The following is a 27,208-nucleotide window of genomic DNA, read 5'->3' on the forward strand; positions in this document are numbered from 1 at the left end:
GTATTTAAATACAGCCAAAATTGCTATTAACAGTATACACTGTGAACTATAATACATAGGGGTATATGCAATTAGCGGCGAATCGCGGCAAATTATCGCCGTTTTTTAATTCGACACAATTCGACAGGTGAATTCCGGCAGGTGGCTTCCGGAATTCACCATATTCAATGAAAAACGGATTCGACAGTCCCGCGGGCGAAAAACGGCCGATTTGCCGGATTTTGCCGCGATTTAAAAAAACGGGGAAAAACCCGGAAAAAAATGGCGTGGGGTCCCCCCTCCAAAGCATAACCAGCCTCGGGCTCTTCGAGCTGGTCCTGGTTCTAAAAATGCGGGGGGAAAATTGACAGGGGATCCCCCGTATTTTTAAAACCAGCACCGGGCTCTGCGCCTGGTACTGGTGCAAAATATACGGGGGACAAAAAGAGTAGGGGTCCCCCGTATTCTTTACACCAGCATCGGGCTCCACTAGCTGGACAGATAATGCCACAGCCGGGGGTCACTTTTATACAGTGCCCTGCGGCCGTGGCATTTAATATCCGACTAGTCACCCCTGGCCGGGGTACCCTGGGGGAGTGGGGACCCCTTCAATCAAGGGGTCCCCCCCAGCCACCCAAGGGCCAGGGGTGAAGCCCGAGGCTGTCCCCCCCCCCCCCCCCCATCCATGGGCTGCGGATGGGAGGCTGATAGCCTTGAGTAAAATGACAGAATATTGTTTTTTCCAATAGTACTACAAGTCCCCGCAAGCTGGTACTTGGAGAACCACAAGTACAAGCATGCGGGAGAAAAACGGGCCCGCTGGTACCTGTAGTACTACTGGAAAAAAAATACCCAAATAAAAACAGGAGACACACACCGTGACAAGTACAACTATATCATTGCAGAAAAGTCGAATTTGACAAAAGTCGAATTTCAAAAAGTCGAATTTTGAAAGTCCGTTTTTTGGACGGAAAGCACTGAATTGCATTGACGATTTTTTTTGGGGGGGCGAAAAATTCCAGAAATTCGACAATTTCGGGAATTCGACCGCAATTGCATATACCCCATAGTGTCTAATCTAGTCAATAAAGACTGCTGGGCTACCCATCTCCTTTCATCTTATTTTTCTGTGCCCTCTCATCGGTCTCTGGTTCTCTAGATACCGACAGTAGAAGCACACCTGATTCCTTGGACAGACATTATTTGGTCCTCTCATCTACAATTCGATGTCCTTTGATATGATTGTGGACAGTAGAAACCATTGATGTTATATCCATGTGATACTTCCTTCTAGTTTTTTTCATCCTAATTGATATTTTACAGATGTTAATCCAAACAAGTTCTCATAATTTTGTATTGAAAATTCTTCCCACATATGGGTTGTCATATTAATATTGTAATAATAATTTTTCGGTGGGCACTACCTTAAATTAATTATTTTTATTAGGGACATCTCCTCTGTACTCTCATTGACCTGAACTGATCTTTGATCAGATGACAGGTTAAAAGCAGATGCAGATCTTGGGATATACGCGTGTGTCAATACGGTTCTCTCATTGAAAATTCTATGCTATCTAGCAGATTTTCAAAAGCAGAAACTAGTCACGTGTATATCCCTCTTCCTTCTGACTGTTATTCTTTATTATTATTCATCTGGTTAATAAGGAAAGCTATTTGTACATTAGGATTATGCAACACTGCTCAGCAAACTGAGGCCTAAAGGCCAATACAGGTTGAGTATCCCTTATCCAAAATGCTTGGGACCAGAAGTATTTTGGATATTGGATTTTTCCGTATTTTGGAATAATTGCATACCATAATGAGATATCATAGGGATGTGACCTAAGTCTAACCACAGAATACATTTATGTTTCATATACACCTTATACACACAGCCTGAAGGTCATTTTAGCCAATATTTTTTATAACTTTGTGCATTAAACAAAGTGTGTCTACATTCACACAATTCATTTATGTTTCATATACAGCTTATACACACAGCCTGAAGGTCATTTAATACAATATTTTTTAATAACTTTGTGTATTAAACAAAGTTTGTGTACATTGAGCCATCAAAAGACAAAGGTTTCACTATCTCACTCTCACTCAAAAAAGTCCGTATTTCGGAATATTCCGTTTTTCGGAATATTTGGATATGGGATACTCAACCTGTAATAGGATTTTGTGTGTCCATACATAAATGTTTCCTTTTTATGTGACTGTTAAATGATTACATTCAGTCCCAGTTAGTTACATTTTTTACTAGCTGTTACTTAATTTTTTGAACACGTACCATTGATATCAATATATTTGTGAGCATTCAATTCTGCATGAACCTTTCTTTCAAACATATGTTTAAATTATTATAGCTACCCTTATAAGATTATAGAATATCCATCCATAATAATAATTTAATTATTGATAACATAATATTCAATAGGAGAGTGCCCAATATTTTTGACTTCGTTTGTGTCCTATCATTATATGTTGTTATGTCTGTGTTAGTCATTTTATCGATCTAATAATAATAAAAGTTACGTTTTAAATATCTACAAGAGTGTCCCAACAAAAGAGAGTTGTCTTTCCCCTCTTTTTTCTTTGGACTAAACACAATGCAGCCATTTAGTTCACTTTCTGCCTGAGACTCCTTATATCGGTGGTTGGCCAAATAGTGATATGTCATCTCTCATGGTGGCTGCCTTCGAAGGTTGTCTGTAGGTGACCGGTCTGCATTAACACAGAACTGTCACAGTTATCTGGCTATTTGCCTTGGGTATTAATGCTGTAACCTTTTAAATATAAAATACAGCTTAAAATATAATGAAAATAAAAATGTACTCAAGCATCCCTATACCTTTCAATATGCAAGGACTGCATTATGTATGTAGGAATTGGTACTACTCCTGTTTACATTCTTGATGCGTGCTTCAGTGTGAATGGCGTATGTTCACTGGTACAGTTTATGGGGCCTAATTCACAGTTGATCGCAGCAGCAAATTTGTTCGCAGTTGGGCAAAACCATTTACTCTGCGGTGGGGGGCAAATGTTCAGAGACAGTTAGCTTTGGGTGGGGTGTGTTCAAACTGAAATCTAAATAGCAATGTAAAAATAAAGCAGCCAGTATTTACCCTACACAGAAACAAAATAACCCACCCAATCAACTCTGAATTACCCCCATAGTGTACTTGTATAACCTGTTTCCTGCGTTCTGCTTATGAGGCCAGAATGTGCTACTGGGCCAACGATGTGGATTTGAGCCCCAGCGGAAGTGTGTGTGTGTGTGTGTGTGTGTGTGTGTGTGAGATAATGTATGAAGAGGCCAGGGTTAGTGGCATGAAGTAGATGTGCCTCTGGATAAGAGATCCAAGGATATAGAAGTTATTTTCTTGTGTTGCTGCTGTTCAAAAAGAGAAATGCATATTAGGTTGTGTTCTGTTTTTTAAATGTTTGAAACATGAGTCATATTTATTTAAAATATCTGTATTGGTTATCACAATATTTTTTGTTTCATAATGACAATTTGCTTTTTTTCAGGAATGTGCGCTTCTTATTGCTCGCACTGGCTTATGCTGTTCCTCTAGGATTCTATTCTGGGTGGTCTGGCGTTTTGGATCTGATTTTATCCCATGTCCATGTCAGCCAAGTAAGGATGACCATGATGACCCTGCTCCATGTGCTTTTGGTTACTGTGCTTTGTAAAATTTTACACTTCTCCCTTGTCAGCCTGCACTTTCTACAGTACTCTCACGTAGAGACCTTAACATATGCAGTAACGCAAGTATTACTAGATAATATTGTGTAGGTAGAACGCTCTGTGCTTCAGGCTAATCTTTGCTGTGTGGATCCGCACCCTATTGAGGTGCAAGCAAAAAGCAAGCGAGTGTTCTATATTGTAATGGGCAGAATTTAATTGGCCTTATTGTGTCTTTAGTTGTGGAACTGTTTCCCGAAATGTCTCTTCTTGAAACCATTCCTAAATGACCGTTCTCTTGAAATTTAAAGTAAGAAAACGGCTATTGTTTCCATCTAATAGAATACATTTCTGGTAATGTTTATACAGGTTGAGTATCCCTTATCCAAAATGCTTGGGACCAGAGGTATTTTGGATATCGGATTTTTCCGTATTTTGGAATAATTGCATACCATAATGAGATATCATGGCGATGGGACCTAAATCTAAGCATAGAATGCATTTATGCTACATATACACCTTATACACACAGACTGAAGGTCATTTTAGACAATATTTTTTATGATTTTGTGCATTAAACAAAGTGTGTGTACATTCACACAATTCATTTATGTTTCATATACACCTTATACACACAGCCTGAAGGTCATTTAATACAATATGTATAATAACTTTGTGTATTAAACAAAGTTTGTGTACATAGAGCCATCAAAAAACAAAGGTTTCACTATCTCACTCTCACTCAAAAAGTCCGTATTTCGGAATATTCCGTATTTCGGAATATTTGGATATGGGATACTCAACCTGTACTCCTAAATCCTGTAAAAGTTCTCAAACTTATTGAAGACTTCCATGGTATGTAATCTCCAATACATTCACTTGCCACAAGTGTCAGTGTTTGTTGTGTGTTTTTTTTTTAATCAATTGTATTTATTGAAAATATATTCAAACTTATAGATGATAAACAAGCAAACATACAAATATGAAAAAGCAATTAATGAGCACACACACAAAGATAGTAATGGCAGTACCATAAAAATGCACAGTCATATGGATAACAACATAAAAACAACTACAAAATAGCAAATAAATACGGCCTAGTTCCAAGGGAGGCTGACTATAAAAGACAATCCTACCTTATGACCATAAAGAATAGTGTAGAGCAGAGAGGTGGCGGCTACATACATAATCAGAGAGTTTTGCTGATGTTTGTAAATGTTATTCCTCACTTTTATTATATCTAGCAAGTTGAGAAACTTTTTGAGATTGCGGAGCTAATGCTATGTTTAACTCACATGGGGCCTACTTTTAGCACGGATCGCTAATTGGTGAATTCGCAAATGGAACAATTACAAACAACCGCGCATGCGTAACATTTGCATTGCGCACGTTGCTTGGGGTAATAGTCAGAAAATGCATACAGATAATAAACGCAATGCAGTCGCTGTTTGACAGGAAGCTGGCATTTCTGGGCGGAGACCTGACGTTTTCTGGGTGTGTCAGAAAAAACGCAGGTGTGCCCATGCGTTTTTGGGGAGGATCTCTGACATAAGCGCAGACAACTTCCAGGAGGTCTCAGTCGCAGACTAGTGGCAGCCTCAGACCTACTCATATATGCTGACCCCGTGGATAATGATCTGCCTTTTTTTCTTTCTGTCAGGGCGGTGCCTTTCTACTTGCAGACAAATGCCATTTCTCAGATTAACGATCCATGCTGAGTTAGGCCCATAATCCTAATTTTTTATATCTGTTGCAGGTAGATGCCGGCTGGATTGGATTCTGGTCAATTGTGGGCGGCTGTTTTGGTGGAATCGCAGTAGGAAGGTAAGACCATTTTCATTGTAACCTAAACCTGAACTGTAGAAATTAGGTTTTATATCGATGATGATGCAAGTTTATGACTGTTGTAGCGATGTGTAGACCTGTGTATGAAGAGGAGTGAGCTCACTTAAGGCTTTCACACAATCTTGCCACCTTCAAACAAGCATTAAAAAGACCTCTGTTCACCAAAGTTTACTGTACGTCATCCTAATTTTGTACTACTTCCTCCTCATACACTTCTCCCCAGCTTACTTTCCAAATGTTTACAGGCAGGGCCCTCCTCTTTGTCAGCATGTTCTGTATCATACCTATTTCGTTTTTTACTCTGTACTGTACCACAGTTGTGTCAACTTACAGTCAATGTACCATTGTTTGAAATTTTGCATTTCCTGGTTATATTCTGTTAGGGGAAAGGGATTCCTATCCGGGGGGCACCACTATCTATCTTTCTCTAACGTCCTAAGTGGATGCTGGGGACTCCGTAAGGACCATGGGGAATAGCGGCTCCGCAGGAGACTGGGCACATCTAAAGAAAGCTTTAGGACTATATGGTGTGCACTGGCTCCTCCCCCTATGACCCTCCTCCAAGCCTCAGTTAGATCTCTGTGCCCGAACGAGAAGGGTGCACACTATGGGCTCTCCTGAGCTTCTTAGTGAAAGTTTTAGTTTAGGTTTTTTATTTTCAGTGAGACCTGCTGGCAACAGGCTCACTGCATCGAGGGACTAAGGGGAGAAGAAGCGAACTCACCTGCGTGCAGAGTGGATTGGGCTTCTTAGGCTACTGGACATTAGCTCCAGAGGGACGATCACAGGCTCAGCTTGGATGGGTCCCAGAGCCGCGCCGCCGGCCCCCTTACAGAGCCAGAAGGCAGAAGAGGTCCGGAAAATCGGCGGCAGAAGACGTCCTGTCTTCAACAAGGTAGCGCACAGCACTGCAGCTGTGCGCCATTGCTCTCAGCACACTTCACACTCCGGTCACTGAGGGTGCAGGGCGCTGGGGGGGGGCGCCCTGAGACGCAATAAAAACACCTTGGATGGCAAAAAAATGCATCACATATAGCTCCTGGGCTATATGGATGCATTTAACCCCTGCCAGAATACATAAAAAAACGGGAGATAGGCTCCGCCCCCTTAACGGCGGCCTTATCTCCTCAGCACACTGGCGCCATTTTCCCTCACAGCTCCGTTGGAGGGAAGCTCCCTGGCTCTCCCCTGCAGTCACTACACTACAGAAAGGGTTAAAAAAGAGAGGGGGGCACTAATTAGGCGCAGTATTAACAGCAGCTATAAGGGGAAAAACACTTATATAAGGTTATCCCTATATATATATAGCGCTCTGGTGTGTGCTGGCAAACTCTCCCTCTGTCTCCCCAAAGGGCTAGTGGGGTCCTGTCCTCTATCAGAGCATTCCCTGTGTGTGTGCTGTATGTCGGTACTTTTGTGTCGACATGTATGAGGAGAAAAATGATGTGGAGACGGAGCAGATTGCCTGTAATAGTGATGTCACCCCCTAGGGGGTCGACACCTGAGTGGATGAACTGTTGGAAGAAATTACGTGACAGTGTCAGCTCTGTATAAAAGACAGTGGTTGACATGAGACAGCCGGCTACTCAGCTTGTGCCTGTCCAGACGTCTCATAGGCCGTCAGGGGCTCTAAAGCGCCCGTTACCTCAGATGGCAGATATAAACGCCGACACGGATACTGACTCCAGTGTCGACGGTGAAGAGACAAATGTGACTTCCAGTAGGGCCACACGTTACATGATTGAGGCAATGAAAAATGTTTTACACATTTCTGATAATACGAGTACCACCAAAAAGGGGTATTATGTTCGGTGAGGAAAAACTACCTATAGTTTTCCTGAATCTGAGAAATTAAATGAGGTGTGTGATGATGAGTGGTTTTCCCCCGATAACAACTGATAATTTCTGAAATGTTATTGGCATTATATCCTTTCCCGCCAGAGGTTAGGGTGCGTTGGAAAACACCCCCTAGGGTGGATAAAGCGCTCACACGCTTGTAAGTGCTCTACCCTCTCCTGAGATGGCCGCCCTTAAGGATCCTGCTGATAGAAAGCAGGAGGGTATCCTAAAATGTATTTACACACATACTGGTGTTATACTGCGACCAGCAATCGCCTCAGCCTGGATGTGCAGTGCTGGGTTGGCGTGGTCGGATTCCCTGACTGAAAATATTGATACCCTAGATAGGGACAATATATTTTTGCATATAGAGCATTTAAAAGATGCATTTCTATATATGCGTGATGCACAGCGGAATATTTGCCGACTGGCATCAAGTCTAAGTGCGTTGTCCATTTCTACCAGTAGAGGGTTATGGACACGTCAGTGGTCAGGTGATGCGTATTCCAAACGGCATTTGGAAGTATTGCCTTATTAAGGGGAGGAGTTATTTGGGGTCGGTCTTTCAGACCTGGTGGCCACGGCAACAGCTGGGAAATCCACGTTTGTACCCCAGGTCGCCTCTCAACATGAGAAGACGCCGTATTATCAGGCGCAGTCTTTTCGTGGACAAGCGGGCAAAAGGTTCCTCATTTCTGCCCCGTGACAGAGGGAGAGGAAAAAGGCTGCAGAAATCAGCCAGTTACCAGGAACAGAAACCCTCTCCCGCCTCTGCCAAGCCCTCAGTATACGCTGGCGCTTTACAAGCAGAATCAGGCACGGTGGGGGGCCCGTCTCAATGAATTTCAGCGCGCAGTGGGCTCACTCGCAAGTAGACCCCTGGATCCTTCAGGTGATATCTCAGGGGTACAAATTAGAATTCGAGACGTCTCCCCCTCGCCGTTTCCTAAAGTCGGCTTTACCGATGTCTCCTTCTGACAGGGAGACAGTTTTGGAAGCCATTCACAAGCTGTATTCCCAGCAGGTGATAATCAAGATACCCCTCCTGCAACAGGGAACGGGTATTATTCCACACTGTTGTGGTACCGAAGCCGGACGGCTCGGTGAGACCGATTCTAAAATCTTTGAACACTTACATACAGAGGTTCAAATTCAAGATTGAGTCACTCAGAGCAGTGATTGCGAACCTGGAAGAAGGGGACTACATGATTTACCCTTCTCACCAAGGGTACCTCAGGTTTATGGTACAGAACTGTCACTATCAGTTCAGACGCTGCCGTATGGATGGTCCACGGCACCCCGGGTCTTTACCAAGGTAATGGCCGAAATGATGATATTCCTTCGAAGGAAGGGAATTTTAGTTATCCCTTACTTGGACAATTCCCTGATAAGGGTAAGATCCAGGGAACAGTTGGAGGTCGGTGTAGCACTATCTCAGGTAGTGTTGCGGCAGCACGATTGGATTCTCAATATTCCAAAATCGCAGCTGGTTCCGACGACTTGTCTTCTGTTCCTAGGGATGATCCTGGACACAGTCCAGAAAAAGGTGTTTCTCCCGGAGGAGAAAGCCAGGGAGTTATCCGAGCTAGTCAGGAACCTCCTAAAACCGAGCCAAGTCTCAGTGCATCAATGCACAAGGGTTCTGGGTAAAATGGTGGCTTCCTACGAAGCAATCCCATTCGGCAGATTCCACGCAAGAACTTTCCAGTGGGACCTGCTGGACAAATGGTCCGGGTCGCATCTTCAGATGCATCAGCGGATAACCCTGTCACCAAGGACAAGGGTGTCCCTCCTGTGGTGGTTGCAGAGTGCTCATTTTCTAGAGGGCCGCAGATTCGGCATTCAGGACTGGGTCCTGGTGACCACGGATGCCAGCCTGCGAGGCTGGGGAGCAGTCACACAGGGAAGGAATATCCAGGGCTTATGGTCAAGCCTGGAGACATCACTTCACATAAATATCCTGAAGCTAAGGGACATTTACAATGCTCTAAGCTTAGCAAGACCTCTGCGTCAAGGTCAGCCGGTGTTGATCCAGTCGGACAACATCACGGCAGTCACCCACGTAAACAGACAGGGTGGCACAAGAAGCAGGAGGGCAATGGCAGAAGCTGCAAGGATTCTTCGCTGGGCGGAAAATCATGTGATAGCACTGTCGGCAGTATTCATTCCGGGAGTGGACAACTGGGAAGCAGACTTCCTCAGCACGACCTCCACCCGGGAGAGTGGGGACTTCATCCAGAAGTCTTCCACATGATTATAAACCGTTGGGAAAAACTCGACAGGTATTGCGCCAGGTCCAGGGACCCTCAGGCAATAGCTGTAGACGCTCTGGTAACACCGTGGGTGTACCAGTCAGGGTATGTGTGCCCTCCTCTGCCTCTCATACCCAAGGTACTGAGATTGATAAGATGGAGAGGAGTAAGCACTATATTCGTGGCTCCGGATTGGCCAAGAAGGACTTGGTAACCGGAACTTCAAGAGATGCTCACGGAGGATCCGTGGCCTCTACCTCTAAGAAGGGACCTGCTCCAGCAAGGACCCTGTCTGTTCCAAGACTTACCGCGGCTGCGTTTGACGGCATGACGGTTGAACGCCGGATCTGAAGGAAAAAAGGCATTCCGGATGAAGTCATCCCTATCCTGATCAAAGCCAGGAAGGATGTAACCGCAAAAAAATTATCACCGCAATTGGCGAAAATATGTTGCGTGGTGCGAGGGCAGTAAGGCCCGACGGAGGAAATTCAACTGGGTCGATTCCTACATTTCCTGCAAACAGGAGTGTCTATGGGCCTGAAATTGGGGTCCATTAAGGTTCAAATTTCGGCCCTGTCAATTTTCTTCCAAAAAGAACTAGCTTCAGTCCCTGAAGTTCAGACGTTTGTAAAAGGGGTACTGCATATACAGCCTCCTTTTGTGCCTCCAGTGGCACTTTGGGATCTTAATGTAGTTTTGGGTTCCAAAAGTCACATTGGTTTGAACCACTTAAATCTGTGGAGTTAAAATATCTCACATGGAAAGTGGTCATGCTGTTGGCCCTGGCCTGGGCCAGGCGCGTGTCAGAATTGGCGGCTTTATCCTGTAAAAGCCCTTATCTGATTTTCCATTCGGACAGGGCGGAATTGAGGACTCGTCCTCAGTTTCTCCCTAAGGTGGTTTCAGCGTTTCACCTGAACCAACCTATTGTGGTGCCTGCGGCTACTAGGGACTTGGAGGACTCCAAGTTGCTAGACGTTGTCAGGGCCCTGAAAATATATGTTTCCAGGACGGCTGGAGTCAGAAAACTGACTCGCTGTTTATCCTGTATGCACCCAACAAGCTGGGTGCTCCTGCTTCTAAGCAGACTATTGCTCGTTGGATTTGTAGTACAATTCAGCTTGCACATTCTGTGGCAGGCCTGCCACAGCCAAAAATCTGTAAATGCCCACTCCACAAGGAAGGTGGGCTCATCTTGGGCGGCTGCCCGAGGGGTCTCGGCTTTACAACTTTGCCGAGCAGCTACTGGGGCAGGAGCAAATACGTTTGTAAAATTCTACAAAATTGATATCCTGGCTGAGGAGGACCTGGAGCTCTCTCATTTGGTGCTGCAGAGTCATCCGCACTCTCCCGCCCGTTTGGGAGCTTTGGTATAATCCCCATGGTCCTTACGGAGTCCCCAGCATCCACTTAGGACGTTAGAGAAAATAAGAATTTACTTACCGATAATTCTATTTCTCATAGTCCGTAGTGGATGCTGGGCGCCCATCCCAAGTGCGGATTGTCTGCAATACTGGTACATAGTTATTGTTACCAAAAAATCGGGTTATTGCTGTAGTGAGCCATCTTTTCTAGAGGCTCCTCTGTTATCATGCTGTTAACTGGGTTCAGATCACAAGTTGTACGGTGTGATTGGTGTGGCTGGTATGAGTCTTACCCGGGATTCAAAATCCTTCCTTATTGTGTACGCTCGTCCGGGCACAGTATCCTAACTGAGGCTTGGAGGAGGGTCATAGGGGGAGGAGCCAGTGCACACCAGATAGTCCTAAAGCTTTCTTTAGATGTGCCCAGTCTCCTGCGGAGCCGCTATTCCCCATGGTCCTTACGGAGTCCCCAGCATCCACTACGGACTATGAGAAATAGAATTATCGGTAAGTAAATTCTTATTATTTATCTCTCTCTCTCTGGGATGTGCGGTGAGGTAAATGGCTGAGGAGACGCTGTCTAGTACCTGAGCCAGATGTGAGCATTATACACAGGTGCAGCAGTATATACTGCTGGAAATTTTGTGAGATTTGATTAGAGATTTGACTATAAAAATCATTACAATAATGAAAATTAAAATATTTGTAACATATTCTTTGTATTTTTCATATACTTTATATAGTCAAAACTCTGGTTTAAATGTTAGTATGACAGGAAAGGCTCTGCCTCACCCCACCGCACGCCATATCTATCTATTATATAATATATTGCTTTGAATGTAGTAAAAGTAATGAGAGTTTAGAAATGGTCTTAAAATAGGTGAAACCATTTATTGAATAATTAATCTTAAATTCAGTTTGATAATGTGTGAGAAAAGTATATATTGTACCACTTACAAACAACATATGTAAAAGTTTCTATACATTGAAAAGAGTGAAGATTTTAACAATATATGTTCTGTTTTTCCTAAACTCGCTGCAAACTACGCCTAGAATTATCTCCGGCATGTTCTTACTGATATGATTCTTACTTGCATACCAAAGTTTTTCCACACCAAAGCTTTTATCAAATATAATAATTTCTGATTTAGACCCTCATTGATCAGCCCAAGTGCTGACCTTCATAATCAATTTCCTAATTTGACTACGGGAGGTATCAGGCCAGTTAATAGCACAGTGTGTGCAGCCATAATTTCTGGTCAAGGGGTAAATTTACTAATGACCATAAATGGTTGGGCTGCAATGTTTGGTTTGTCAAGTGTTATATTTAGGGATGCCATATACACTGCTCAAAAAAATAAAGGGAACACTTAAACAACACAAGTCAATCACACTTCTGTGAAATCAAACTGTCCACTTAGGAAGCAACACTGATTGACAGTCAATTTCACATGCTGTTGTGCAAATGGAATAGACAACAGGTGGGAATTATAGGCAATTGGCAAGACATTCCCAATAAAGGAGTTGTTCTGCAGGTGGTGACCACAGACCACTTCTCAGCTCCTATGCTTTCTGGCTGATGTTTTGGTCACTTTTGAAAGCTGGCGGTTCTTTCACTCTAGTGGAAGCATGAGACGGAGTCTACAACCCACACAAGTGGCTCAGGTAGTGCAGCTCATCCAGGATGGCACATCAATGCGAGCTGTAGCAAGAAGGTTTGCTGTGTCTGTCAGCGTAGTGTCCAGAGCATGGAGGCGCTACCAGGAGACAGGCCAGTACATCAGGAGACATGGAGGAGGCCGTAGGAGGGCAACAACCCAGCAGCAGGACCGCTACCTCCGCCTTTGTGCAAGGAGGAACAGGAGGAGCACTGCCAGAGCCCTGCAAAATGACCTCCAGCAAGCCACAAATGTGCATGTGTCTACTCAATTGATCAGAAACAGACTCCATGAGGGTGGTATGAGGGCCCGACGTCCACAGGTGGGGGTTGTGCTTACAGCCCAACACCGTGCAGGACGTTTGGCATTTGCCAGAGAACACCAAGATTGGCAAATTCGCCACTGGCGCCCTGTGCTCTTCACAGATGAAAGCAGGTTCTCACTGAGCACATGTGACAGACGTGACAGAGTCTGGAGATGCGAAGGAGAACGTTCTGCTGCCTGCAACATCTCCAGCATGACCGGTTTGGCAGTGGGTCAGTAATGGTGTGGGGTGGCATTTCTTTTGGGGGCCACACAGCCCTCCATGTGCTCGCCAGAGGTAGCCTGACTGCCATTAGGTACCGAGAAGAGATCCTCAGACCCCTTGTGAGACCATATGCTGGTGCGGTTGGCCCTGTTTTAAGGACATTACATCAAAGTTGGATCAGCCTGTAGTGTGTTTTTCCACTTTAATTTTGAGTGCGACTCCAAATCCAGACCTCCATGGGTTAATAAATTTGATTTCCATTGATAATTTTTGTGTGATTTTGTTGTCAGCACATTCAACTATGTAAAGAACAAAGCATTTAATAAGAATATTTCATTCATTCAGATCTAGGATGTGTCATTTTAGTGTTCCCTTTATTTTTTTGAGCAGTGTATTTTCCGGAACGTTCCAAATTTTGACGTTCCATCCGATGTCCCAACAACTATGTTCAGGATGCAAAAATGTCCCAGTTTCCGAACTGGAGAACTGAACAGAAGCCACAGTGGAGGGCACTGGGGGATGGAAGATAAGCCACACAAGATTGTAGGATGCTCCTGTGTGGTCTGGTGATGTGCAGGTAGCAGCCAGCCACATGTTATAACATCATAATGTAAACAGCTGCTGGCACTCTTCTTTTGACCAGCTGCGGCGCACAGACAGTCTGCATTTTGTAGTTGGTCTAGGAGAATCCTTTTTTTTTTTTTTTCCTCCGGCAGGGTCCACAGTTGATCCACAGGATAACATTGGGATATGATGACGCGACAGCAGATTTCCACCAAACGGTCAAAGCTTTCGTCCTCCCAGCATGCAATGGGCCCCTCCATGCATCCCCGCCTGGCTCAGGCAAATCAGTTTTTTGTTTGGTGCGTCAGGAGCCGGACCATGTTCAGTGGCCTGCTTGGTTTTTAACAGCCATAAGCTTTTTTTATTTTATTTTTATACTTTTTTTGAGCGATCTTTCTAAAAAGCGTCTTATACGTACCTTGGAAAGAGTCGCTCCAACAACTCCCCGCTGGGTCGCAACAACACTTACCCACATGTACAGTGCTGTTTCAGCGGGTGTCTGTGTAGGATGTACTAGCACGTCCTGCAGACCTTACCAGGCTGTGGTCGGCGCACGGGGAGAAGGTAAGGCATCGGTTCCACTTAGTAGAGGAACACTGACACAGCCGCACGGTTTCGGGGGGGGATTATTGAACAGTCACTGACGCGGCTGCCACCACAGGTGCACCAGCACTAGGCCTTAGGGATCATAGGCTCCAGCGGTAGTATGAGGCCGCGATCCCTATGGTTGATGTCAGCGGTGGGGAGACAGACGCTCACTTGGTCGTCCCTCACCCCGGTTCATGACCAGTTTCCTCCAGAGTTTTCCGCCATGAACGGAGTTCCCGCTTCCGTCTGTGTTCACTATAGGTTCACGGGGCGAGTGTGTACACTAATAGTGTCTGTATCCACTCAGCGTTCACTAGTGTAATTGATCGATCCTGGAAGCGGGGTGAAGTCTCCCTGTATCCCACTCTCCTGAGATGGGTGATACAGCACTAAGTCTCTATCTACCTTGAGTATGAATAGTTAAATAAGTGCCTGATGCATACGAGTCTGATAAATATTGCTTCTGCTTCTTTCGTATAATGAATACGTTTAAAACTCCTGTATAAGGTTATGCAGTAAATATGTTTCTCCTACATACCTGAAATGTATTTGTAGTTGATTATGTGCTCATATTGCTTATTATACTAATGTATAACCTGTGACTGATTGCTAGTGTGATTGCTGACTTTACTATTTCTCATACGTCCTAGAGGATGCTGGGGATGCTTCAAGAACCATGGGGTATAGACGGGATCCGCAGGAGACATGGGCACTTTGACTTTAAAAGGGGTGTGAACTGGCTCCTCCCTCTATGCCCCTCCTCCAGACTCCAGTTAGATTCTGTGCCCAGAGAGACTGGTCACACACTGAGGAGCTCTACTGAGTTTCTTGGAAAAGACTTTGTTAGGTTTATTATTTTCAGGGAGCACTGCTGGCAACAGTCTCCCTACATCGTGGGACTGAGGGAAGAGAAGCAAACCTACTTCTGTGAGTTCAATGGCACTGCTTCGTAGGCTACTGGACACCATTAGCTCCAGAGGGTCTAATCACTTGGTACGCCTAGCTGCTCGTTCCCGGAGCCGCGCCGTCACCCCCCCTTGCAGAGCCAGAAGAAAGAAGCTGGGTGAGTAAATGAAGAACAAAAGACTTCAGTGACGGCAGAAGACTTTGTGGCTCTGAGGTACCGCGCTGTGCGCCATTGCTCCCACACACAAGCGGCACTACAAGGGTGCAGGGCGCAGGGGGGGCGCCCTGGGCAGCATGTATACCTCAGATAGAGACTGGCAAGAGAGATATTAAGTGCCTGGGCACTTAATACAGACCCCCACCAGTATAAATATATAGAAAATAGCGGGGCTGAAGCGCGCCATTAAGGGGGCGTGGCTTAGCCCTCACAGCTCTATCCAGCGCCATTTTCTCCTCAAAAACGCTGGCCCTGCCAATAAAGCACTGCTGAACAGATCACAGTGAAAAACGGGGAGAGGGGGAGCACAGTTCTTTAATGCAATATATGTTAGAAATAAAGCACAATATATAATGAGTATGGTGTAAATAGAGCTGGTAAACGTCTGCTGTGTTTCCCTGACAGAAAGTACTGGGTCTATTCCTTACAGTCGGCATGTCTGAGGCTGAGGGCTCTGCCACAAACGGCTATGGGAATGTCTGTCGGCACTGCCGACTCCTGATGGTTCATGTAAATAAGTGTCAACGTGTCAGTAGATGTATGCTTTTTCCAATGAGAAAACTATATGGGAGACACAGACGTGTGCAGGTGACCCTGTCGGCACCAAGTAATCTGACTGGGTAAAAAAAATTGACATGATAATGTGATGCATTTCAGAAAGCTATACCTGTATGTATGTGTGTGTGTGTGTGTGTGTGTGTGTGTGTGTGTGTGTGTGTGTGTGTGTGTGTGTGTGTGTGTGTATATATGTATATATATATATATATATATATATAATACGGTTGCATAGCTCTGTGGTTCGAACACGGACGTAGTAATTTTTGTGGAGGGCGTAATATTAATAATATATTTCCCTCAGACCCCTCGGGGTCGCAAAAATGATATTTTGCCCAGTTACTACTCCCTGATATCGACACGAATACTAGTTCTTATGTCGACCATGATGTTTCCTGATTAGATCCACAACATCGGCATTCAGTACATGTTTCATACACATTAAGAATGTATTAACGTCACTAGGGACCCTGCTGTTCCTGACAAAATATATATATATATATATATATATATATATATATATATATATATATATATATATGAAATATACATAGATATATGTGTGTATATGTGTATTTAAATGTGTATATTCATATTAAAATTTATAATGAATGCTGAAGTAAAGTTATTCCTTCTCATGTGCTGGTCGCTCTGTTGAAAAAGTTCTAGGTCAGCCGTGACAAGATAGTTTCAAATCCTCATGAGGAGTCCGAGTGTTTATTCTTTTCCCGCCGTGGATAGAATAAAGTGAGAGTCAACCCCTGTTCTGCACGGGGCCCTGTCGCAAAGGATCGTATACAGGAAGCTAAGTGATATTTTAATTATATGCTTTGATTATATTTGCATTACATGCGCATGGGGAAGTGCTTGTATTCAGAAATGGTCGGTTACCTTGTCATCCGATATAATTACCCTGGGGAGAGATGGGATACTCCTTAAGTTGGGTCATATCTAGAACATTGCAGCATACTGCCGTGCGACGACAAGAGGTATGGGACTATTGGGTTCGTGGGCCAATTCCATGGCGGTCTCGGCTAGGAGGGCGTTGTGGATTCACCAATGGAATGCTGAGGCTGACTCCGAGAAGGACTGGAGTATCTTCCCTATGAAGGTGAAACCTGGTTTGGGGATGGCTTTGTTAAGTTGATCTCGGCAGATACCACTGGTAAGTCTACCTTCTTGAGCTATGTTCCCTCACAACGGTTGGTGACGCATTTTTGTAGGATGCAGTCATTTTGACCGGATGGATACCGTTTTTCCCCTTCTTTGCATGTAGAGGAAGGTGAAAAGGTAAGAGGTCAGCAGCCTTTTCAAGTTCGCAGAAGCAGAAATCGTCCTCTGTTTCTACCACATCCACCGCATGTCACTGGGTCTATCTTGCGGAAGCCCACACCGGTGGGAATACGTCTAATACTCTTCAGTCAGTCCTGGAATGGACATGGACCAGTGAGTTAAGAGTAGAGTCCCAAGGGGGACATATTGGAGTTTCCAGATGATTCCCCTCACTGATTTTTCAAATAGATCTTACCGATTCTCCTCTGGATGGGGAGGTAGTATGCAACGCCATACAAGAGTTGGGTCAGGATCAGGACATTGTCCTGCTGTCCCTGTCACAGAAAAAAAAAAAAGCAAAAAGCTGTTGTTCAAGCTTTTTCGTGCTTCTGAGCCCGGACAGCTTGGTTAGAAGTTGAACTACAAGATGGAATCTCTCAGGGCAGGGATCTCCCAATCTGTAAGAGGAAAAAAAGGGTTTAAGTGCGGTTTCTTCCGCATTAGGCATAACTGGGTTTGCTATTCAGGATTGTACCGGAGTGATGGCAGTATGATGGTTTTCCTTCAATAGTAAAAGCCATTATTATTCTGTACTGGGACGCTCTCCTGACTACGGCGAGGTCAAGAAACAAGTGGTACAAATCGTTGTTTTCTCTCTGACAGTTCTTCAACACAGTGGTTGGCTCCTGAACTTGCCAGAATCACTGTTTATCCCAACAACACAGATGTCGGAGTTGGGAATAAGGTTAAATACAGAACTGTTGAGAGTTTGGGTTTTCCAGTGTAAAGAGATCTGAGGATCCAGAGTCGGATCAAGTTTGCTACAGTGTAAATTCATCAATACATTCCGTTGATGAAGAAGATGGTTGCGGCCTACGAGGCCATTCAGTGAGCAGGTTAAATGCCAGAGTGGTTTTAGCGGGACCAGTTGGACATGTGGTCCGGGTCTCACCTGCACATGCACCGGAAAATAATCCTGTTTCCAGGACCAGAATATCTCTCCTGTGTTGGCTGCACAGTTCTCACCTCCTAGAGCAGGCCTGGCCAACCTGTGGCTCTCCAGATGTTGTGAAACTACACATCCCAGCATGCCTTGCCACAGTTTTAGCATTCCCTAATAGCAAAACTGTGGCAAAGCATGATGGGACTTGTAGTTTTACAACAGCTGGAGAGCCACAGGTTGGCCAGGCCTGTCCTAGAGGGACGAAGGTTCGGGATCCAGGATTAGATCCTGGTGTCCATGGATACAAGTCTCCGAGGCTGGGGAGCAGTCTTTTTAGGGGAAAAATTTCCAGGGAAAAAGGTCAAGCCAGAAAGCTCGTCTGCAATAAGCATTCTTGAATTAAGGGCTTATTACAACGGTCGTCTGCAAGCGGAACATTTTCTTCGCGATCTGCCCGTCTTAATTCAGTTGGACAACTTAACAGCAGTGGCGTAAGTAAACCGCTAGGGCGGAACGAAGAACAAAGCGGCAATGGCAGAAGCCACAAGTGTTTTCCGCTGGGCGGAAAGGCATGTAAACGCTCTACTAGCGGTCTTCATTCCGGGTGTAAACAACTGGGAAACAGACTTCCTCAGCAGACACGATCTCCATCCAGGACAGTGGGTTCTTCATCAAGTGGTTTTCACAAAAGTGACAAGTCTTTGGGGAATTCCTCAAATATACATGATGGCGTCTCGCCTCAACAAGAAACTTCAGAGATATGGTCCCAGGTCAAGGGACCCTCAAGCAATAGTGGTGGACGCCCTGGTGATACCGTGGGTGTTTCAGTCAGTCTATGTGTTCCCTCCATTTCCACTCTTTCCGAAGGGATAAAGATCATAAGAAGAACAAAGGTTCAGGCGATCCTCATTGTTTCGGATGGGCCAAGGAAGGCTTGCTATCCAGATCTTCAAGAATTACTCATTAAAGATCCCTGGTCTCTTCTTCTACGAGAGGACCTGTTACAGCAAGGACCGTGCGTGTATCAAGACTTACCGCGACTGCGTTTGACGGCATGGCGATTGAACGCCATATCCTAGCCCGAAAGGGTATTCCCAGTGAAGTCATTCCCACACTGCTTCAGGCTAGAAAAGAAGTAACGGTGATGCTTTACCACCGTATTTGGAGAAAAATTTGGTGTGAATTCAGGAAGGCTCCGACGAAAAAAATTTCAGCTGGGGCGGTTGCGCCATTTTTTACAAGCAGATGTGGATGCGGGCCTAAAGTTAGGCTGCATTTAATGTACAAATTTCGGCCTTATCTATTTTCTTTCAGAAAGAATTGGCCTCCCTTCCAGAAGTTCAGACCTTCGTGAAGGGCGTGCTGCACATCCAACCTCCCTTTGTGCCCCCTGTGGCACCGTGGGCTCTTACGTGGTGTTGCAATTCCTTCAATCTCATTGGTTTGAACCTTTGCGTAAGGTTGAGTTGAAATTCCTTACTTGGAAAGTGGTCATGCTGTTGGCCTTGGCATCCGCAAGGCGGGTGTCTGAATTGGCGGCTTTGTCTCACAAAAGCCCCTATTTAATCTTCCATGCAGATAGAGCGGAGTTGAGAACTTGTCAGCAATTTCTGCCAAAAGTGGTTTCATCTTTTCACGTAAACCAGCCTATTGTGGTGCCAGTGGCTACTGACACCTTGGCGGAATCGAAGTCTCTCGATGTGGTCAGAGTATTGACAATCTATATCGCTAGAACGGCTCAGGTTAGGAAAACAGAGGCTCTGTTGTCCTGTGGGCTCCCAACAAGATTGGGGCTCCTGCTTCCAAGCAGACTATTGCACGCTGGATCTGTAATACGATTCAGCAGGCTCATTCTACGGCGGGATTGCCGTTACTGAAATCGGTGTAGGCCCATTCTACCAGAAAGGTGGGCTCATCCTGGGCGGCTGCCGAGGGGTCTCGGCATTACAGCTTTGCCGAGCTGCTATTTGGTCGGGATCAAACACCTTTGCGAAGTTTACAAGTTTGATACCCTGGCTGAGGAGGACCTCTTGTTTGGTCAATCGGTGCTGCAGAGTCATCCGCACTCTCCCGCCCATTCTAGAGCTTTGGTATAAACCCCATGGTTCTTGAAGCATCCCCAGCATCCTCTAGGACGTATGAGAAAATAGGATTTTGATACCTACCGGTAAATCCTTTTCTCTTAGTCCGTAGAGGATGCTGGGCTCCCGTCCCAGTGCGTACTGTATCTGCAGTCATTGGGTATGTTTACACATTACTATCCTATACAAAGGATACAACAGACGTATTGTGCAAACTGGATGAAATCCATGTTGACAGGCATGTTTTTCTTGCCACATGTGATGTTGAATCACTCTATACCAGCATACAGCATGAGAAAGGCATCCAGTCTGTTGAATATTTTCTCCAGAAAGAGGGTAAAACGGAATTTGGAGAATTCTTGTTGAAACTCTTGACGTTTGTACTTCAGAAAAATTTCTTTGTCTTCGATGACAAATATTATTTGCAGGTGCGGGGCACAGCTATGGGGGCGGCTTGTGCCCCCACGTATGCGAATATATATTTGGGCTGGTGGGAGGAGTCCATTGTCTTTCATGAGACAATGGAACGGTACACCCAACACATCCTAATTTGGATGAGATACATAGATGACCTGCTCATATTGTGGGACGGTCCCAGAGAAAAGTTTAGGGAATTTATTGATGTACTTAACGAGAACAACTTTAATCTCAAACTTACCTATGAAATTAGTGAGACTGAAGTGACATTTCTGGATCTGAAGGTGAGAAAACTGGAGGATGGCAGAATAGGTACAGATCTACACAGAAAACACACAGCAACAAACAGTGTCCTACATAGATCAAGCGCACACTTCCCCCCGGTCCTCAAAGGAATCCCCAGAGGGGAGGTTCTGAGAATGAGGAGAAACTGCTCTGGGTTAGCAGAATTCGAACAGAGAGCCACGGAACTGAGTGAGAGACTTTTAAGGAGAGGCTATTCGAAAAGGATCATCAAAAAAGCAAAATATCAAGCACAACAAATGGATCGTAATCAGTTGCTCTTTCCCAAGAAAAGCAAGATAACTAAAAAACCAGATGTTATCAGATTTGTGGGCGATTTTTGCTCAGAATGGGAAGAAATACAAAAAATTATTAATAAACACTGGTCAGTCCTGACCCTGGATCCAGATCTGGTTAAAGAACTTGGAACCAAACCATCCATGAGTTGGAGGAGAGCGAATAACCTCAGGGATGAAATAGTCCATAGCCACTACAGTTCAAAAAATAAAAAAACAACCAAAACAGCTCTCACGGGGTCATATAAATGTGGAGGTTGTAAAGCGTGTGATTATATGATAAAAACAACAGAAGTCGAAGATAAATATCACAAAACACATAAGATCAGGGATTACATAAATTGTATGACATCTGGAGTTGTCTACTGTCTTGTCTGTACTTGTGGGAAAAGATATATCGGCATGACAACTAGACCATTGAAACAGAGGGTCCTAGAACATGTTGGTTCGATCAGAAATTGCCAAAAGGATTATAATAAATTTAAACAACTAACAACAGTTGCGAAACATTTTCACGAAAAACACGCTGGAAAAGCAACAGACCTCAAGGCATTTGGAATAGAACGAGTACACCTGGGAATAAGAGGAGGCAGTATAACACAAGAGCTGCTGAGAAAGGAGAGTCGATGGACTTTCCTATTAGATGGTTTACAACCAAACGGCATGAATGAACACATCAATTTTTCATCCTTCTTAACAGGATGAATTTTCCCTAAATATAATTTTCTAATGGTCCACGTTCTCAAAGAGTTGGGAATATGGGATAAATCATAACAATTGACTGTACCACTCCAGATAAAGTATATTTACACACGGTTAAACCTTTCACGTTTTGGTTTTATTTTTGATGGGTGAACACTTTCACATTTATATTCACTATATTGGTCAGAACACTTTTTTGTTTTCTTTTATTATAGGTTTACTGTCCCCACATCCGAATACATTAAAATACAGTCACGTTAGCACTAGATTTCAAAAAACACAAATGGATCACTCCAATAATTACTACAGAGGATGGGAAATGGCACCTTTGACAGCTAACTTCATCACAAATTAATATGTTCCGTATCACATGTACACACATGTTTATATCGAATAGATATAAATGGCACAGTTTTAATAATAATACATGGCACTCCTGATACGCTGGGGTACAATCATATTTCTTTGGGAACATCATAACCAAATATTAAGAAGAATAGGAAATATTCAGAAATATAATAATAATAAACATCAATTAAAGTAACAAAAATTACAATAAATAAATTTACAGAAGGGTAAAAATTCATTTATTAAGAAGATGAGAATGTCAAACTAAAATATAAGCCGCAAACTATCAATAATATACCCTTCCTGGCAGCCTATTCATCAGTAAATAGTCCTTGAATAATAATAATCTGTGATCGGGTAGGAGATATGTCAATCAAACTTTGTGGCCAATGGAAGAGACTGACTGGGTACTTAGCTCCCTCAGACCCGACAATCGGGTTTCCTATGATTAAGCTCATGCGAAACGGTCGTTAGGAGACAGTTCACACGCAGTGTGTCTGTCAGTTAGCATTTTAATGTTCAGTTACTGCATATAGGAATATCCATTGTTTAAATGAATGTACCTTAATTGAGTTTGTGACCTAATCTTGCAGCGCATTGCACATCCGCAGCCGTAGCAGGACCCACACCCGGCGGCCCCGTACTGACGGACACCGCTAGCAGTGCTGTTGGCCTGATAGACGGGAGGCGGCGGTCAGCGGCCGGAGCGGGACATACACCCAGCGGCTCCGTATTGACGGATACCGCCACAGGTGTTTGTTTCCTGGGTAACGGGCAGTAGCGGTTAGCGGCTGCATGTTGCTATAGCCTGCGGCTCCAGCAAGCTGTGTCTTAAACGGCCCTATATTATACTATACACAAGCTGGGAATTTGGTGCATGGTGAAATACACTGCATCTTTATATCAGTATACACCTATCCATTTTCATCTCATTAGTATTATTCAATAGTATTCACAATGGATAGTGTGTAATGTGTCACAAACAGGTGGCCGCCATATTTCTGTATTATCTAATACATCTGTTTATATTAGGAACTTAGCTTGAGTATTAAATATCAACAATTGTGTGAGGCACTGTGTCACTACCCTGTAAGGGAATGTTATATGGACCCTTGATTATATATATGGAATTATAGATACAAGCAATAACCAGCAGGTATAAGCTGGGGTACGTTATAGAAGGTTGAAATACTAGCTCGGTCTAAAAGCACTATAAAGCACTATATGACATAACACACTAATAACATACCATCACCACGACCAGCAGGTATAAGCTGGGGTATGTAAGAGAAGGGTAATATATCAGCTCTGTATAAAACATCATATGATACAACGTACTATAACATACCATCGCCATACCTTTCTAGCGGGCGAGATAGAAATGCATGTGACACAAATTAAGATCATCAATATAGGCATGTAAAAAACAGCACGTTGAGATCACTGATTTAGCAGTATCACATGTAGTGACCATTCTCAGTCTCACTATAAACAACATTACCTATGTTATATAAACTTACAATTTGACGATCTCAAGCAAAGTCAAATATAGTAGAAGATTATCATATCATATTATATTATATTATATTATATTAAGAATCAGAAATCGGGTGATAGGGGGCTATATGGGATAATCCTGTGAGACAGACAGTCATAATAAAGGACCTATTATAGGTATTACATAGGGCATAAGTGCCTGATTATAATATATGGTTAAAGTGGTGCGCACACTACCAAGAATGAGAGACTGTCAGTTAAGAATGACAATCTAGTCCTTCATAGTTCTCACAGAGGTACTTCCAAAGGATATTTTGTTTCCAATAGGATAGTAAAGAGAAGATTTTTTGCAACAATAATGGATACATCTTAAACACTTGAGAGAGTGAAATATGAAAAGGCAGCAGTGACTGAATTTTTAACTCTATTTCACATTTTGTTTATTGTTTTTGCACTTGTTTTCACATGCACAATATTTTCGCAGATGTTTTAAGATAATTAATAAAAGTTATATTTTAAAAATCAGTGGTCAAATGTCAGTTTGATATTTGACTTTGAGTTTAGTGTCACAAGGTCCGAGTGTGCCCATGATAGGGAATACTTTTTTCTTCTGGTTTCTATAAGTTTGATACCCTGGCTGAGGAGGACCTCTTGTTTGGTCAATCGGTGCTGCAGAGTCATCCGCACTCTCCCGCCCATTCTAGAGCTTTGGTATAAACCCCATGGTTCTTGAAGCATCCCCAGCATCCTCTAAGACGTATGAGAAAATAGGATTTTGATACCTACCGGTAAATCCTTTTCTCTTAGTCCGTAGAGGATGCTGGGCTCCCGTCCCAGTGCGTACTGTATCTGCAGTCATTGGGTATGTTTACACACATGGTGTGTTGTGTTTAAGTCAGCCTATTGCTGACGATTTTCAGGCCATAGGTTGTATTACGTTTTATGTCAGCGTATGGCTGCATATTCTTCATGCCGTCGGCTGGTATTCTATTGAATGCCACGTTCTGCGGCATACTGGAGGTGTGAGCTGGTAAAATGCTCACCATGGTTTAACAATAAATTCTTTCCTCAAAATGTCTGTCTCCCTGGGCACAGTTTCTATAATTGGAGTCTGGAGGAGTAGCATAGAGGGAGGAGCCAGTTCACACCCCTTTTAAAGTCTTAAAGTGCCCATGTCTCCTGCGGATCTCGTCTATACCCCATGGTTCTTGAAGCATCCTCTACGGACTAAGAGAAAAGGATTTACCGGTAGGTATCAAAATCCTATTATTTCTGTCAGTTTTTCTGTGTATTCCAATACTCAATGCTGGTGCAAATCAGGGTAGGGTCGGATTGTGTGTCAATTTAACAAATTTTAAAGTGATTACAGTCACAAATTGTGTAGTAACACTGTACATGTGTGTGATTTTATGTATAACGTCTAAGAGCGGCAAGGGTGAAGAAAATACACTTTCCACAGCAGCACCAAAACTCATTCATGTTTGTCTTGCGAAGCTGGGTTAACCTCTCAGGATCTGGTTCAAAAGGGATTATGTGCAAAATGTTTTAGCTGTCACCGAAGCCTCTTAATTAATCTGAGGCAAGCACAGGTTCTAGTTGAACCCCCATGGGCTACTTTTGCACAGACATTATCCAATATAGCTAAGCAGATAATGCCAGCTCCTATACCAGGGATAGGTTACCCTATTAACCCTTACATGCACCATTCATCCTGAGGTTTATCATATCCATCTAACTACTTACACCCAGTAAGTAGTTAGAATTCCAGGAAATGGAATTTCAATTATCCTCTTCTGGCTGGGGACTGTTTAAAAAAGAGAGGTGGCTCCAAAAGTAGATACGCATGTCATTAGATTGGTGCGAAAATCTACATTACTTCTGCTTTCGACATAAATAAATGATGTCACAGATAGGAGAGTCGATGATTTTCTAAAAACAATTTTTCCTTGTCTTGGGCAATCATTAGACCAGCCATGGCTTCAGCCAGGATGGCATATGCAGTGGCAGCTTGTGCTGATGCATTGGAGGAGGATCTTTCAATGGTATCTAGAGAGCAAAATTTCTGTATGGCACATATCATTCAGGCAGCAACATTTATTGAGCGGCCTTGGATATGGGTACAATTGCCTCTCAGGCATCAGCTTCAGCAGTAGCAGCTCATAGAGCGGGTTGGCTGTGTACATGAAAAGCTGACTCAGAATCCAGGAAGGTTCTGGAGTCTTAGCCTTTTTTACTGGAGATATTCTTTTTGGTAAAGAATTAAACACTGTTTTGGAGTCAGAAGTAGACTCCATGAAAGTGAAGTTTTCCTTCCACACACAAATTCAAGCCTAGTTTTCCAGCTTTTCAGCCCTTTCGGAATCAAGGAAAAGCAAAGGATAATGGCAAACAGTCCCAATCCAACAAGTCTGGTAAGATTAATAGGTATTGGGCTACCAGAGGACCTGTTTCCAAATCAGAAAATAAGCCATCAGCCCAATGGTGCGGTCCTCCACCTGGGGGAACCCAGGGTGGGAGGTTAACTTCTTCAGTTTTCACAGATCTAGCAGCAGTCTACTAGAGATGCCTGGGTGCAAGAAGCGGTATCTCAAGGTTATGATCTACAGCCACACCACACTGGACATACCCAATCTTATCTGATCTTGGAAGCTAAGCAGTGTTTGTCCTGGTTAGTACTTGGATGGTAAACCTCCTGGTAATACCAAGTGCTGTAGGTACTTTCAAGAAACACCCTCATCAAAGGTTTTGTACCAGCCCATTTTCAGTGGAAACGAAGGCCAGGGCTTTGCAAGAGGCCGTTCAGGAGTTACTTCAGTCATGAGTGATAATTCCAGTTCCTCCTACACAACGAGGACAAGGTTTTTATTCCAACCTGTTTTTAGTCCAGAAGCCAAATGAGTTGTTCCGGCCCATACTCAATCTCAAAGCGCTGAACAAGTACAATTGGGTGCCTCTGTTTTCATATGGAGATTTTACGTTCCATTATTTTGGCCATGGAGCCGGAGGATTTTATGGTATCCCTGTATATCAAGAATGCTTACCTACATGTTCCTATAGCACTGTCCCATCAGCGCTATCTCAGGTTTGCTATCCTCTAGCATCATTTTCAGTTTCAGGCCCTACCATTTTTACCTGACCACAGCTCCCAGAGTATTCACCAAAATTATGGTGGTGATAGCATCTTATCTTCGTTAGCGGGGCATAAGGATTTTTTCCATACCTTGACGATTTATTAATCCTGGCAGAGTCTCAGGAATTGTTTCAGTGTTCTCTGCAACAGACAATAGCTTGTTACAGAGATACGGTTGACTCATAAATTGGGCAAAAGTCATCTCTGGTTCCGTCATAAAGGATGACTCACTTGGGGGCTGTGTTGGAATTGG

At 43.8% G+C, this 27,208-nt stretch overlaps 1 protein-coding gene and 1 pseudogene across 2 annotated transcripts in view; both read left to right on the forward strand.

Moving 5' to 3' along the window:
* SLC49A4 (solute carrier family 49 member 4) overlaps window positions 1-27,208 on the forward strand; it is a 267,167-nt gene that overhangs the window by 170,340 nt on the left and 69,619 nt on the right. For both annotated transcript variants that reach the window (XM_063934048.1, XM_063934049.1), the window contains exons 5-6: window positions 3,514-3,622; window positions 5,427-5,494. In XM_063934048.1, the coding sequence (XP_063790118.1) occupies window positions 3,514-3,622; window positions 5,427-5,494 (177 nt within the window). The remainder of the gene's footprint in view (window positions 1-3,513; window positions 3,623-5,426; window positions 5,495-27,208) is intronic.
* Window positions 26,424-26,542, forward strand: LOC134947336 (5S ribosomal RNA; annotated as a pseudogene).

Source organism: Pseudophryne corroboree, chromosome 7 (genome assembly GCF_028390025.1).
Source record: "Pseudophryne corroboree isolate aPseCor3 chromosome 7, aPseCor3.hap2, whole genome shotgun sequence".
In the NCBI taxonomy this organism is placed as follows: Eukaryota; Metazoa; Chordata; class Amphibia; order Anura; family Myobatrachidae; genus Pseudophryne; species Pseudophryne corroboree.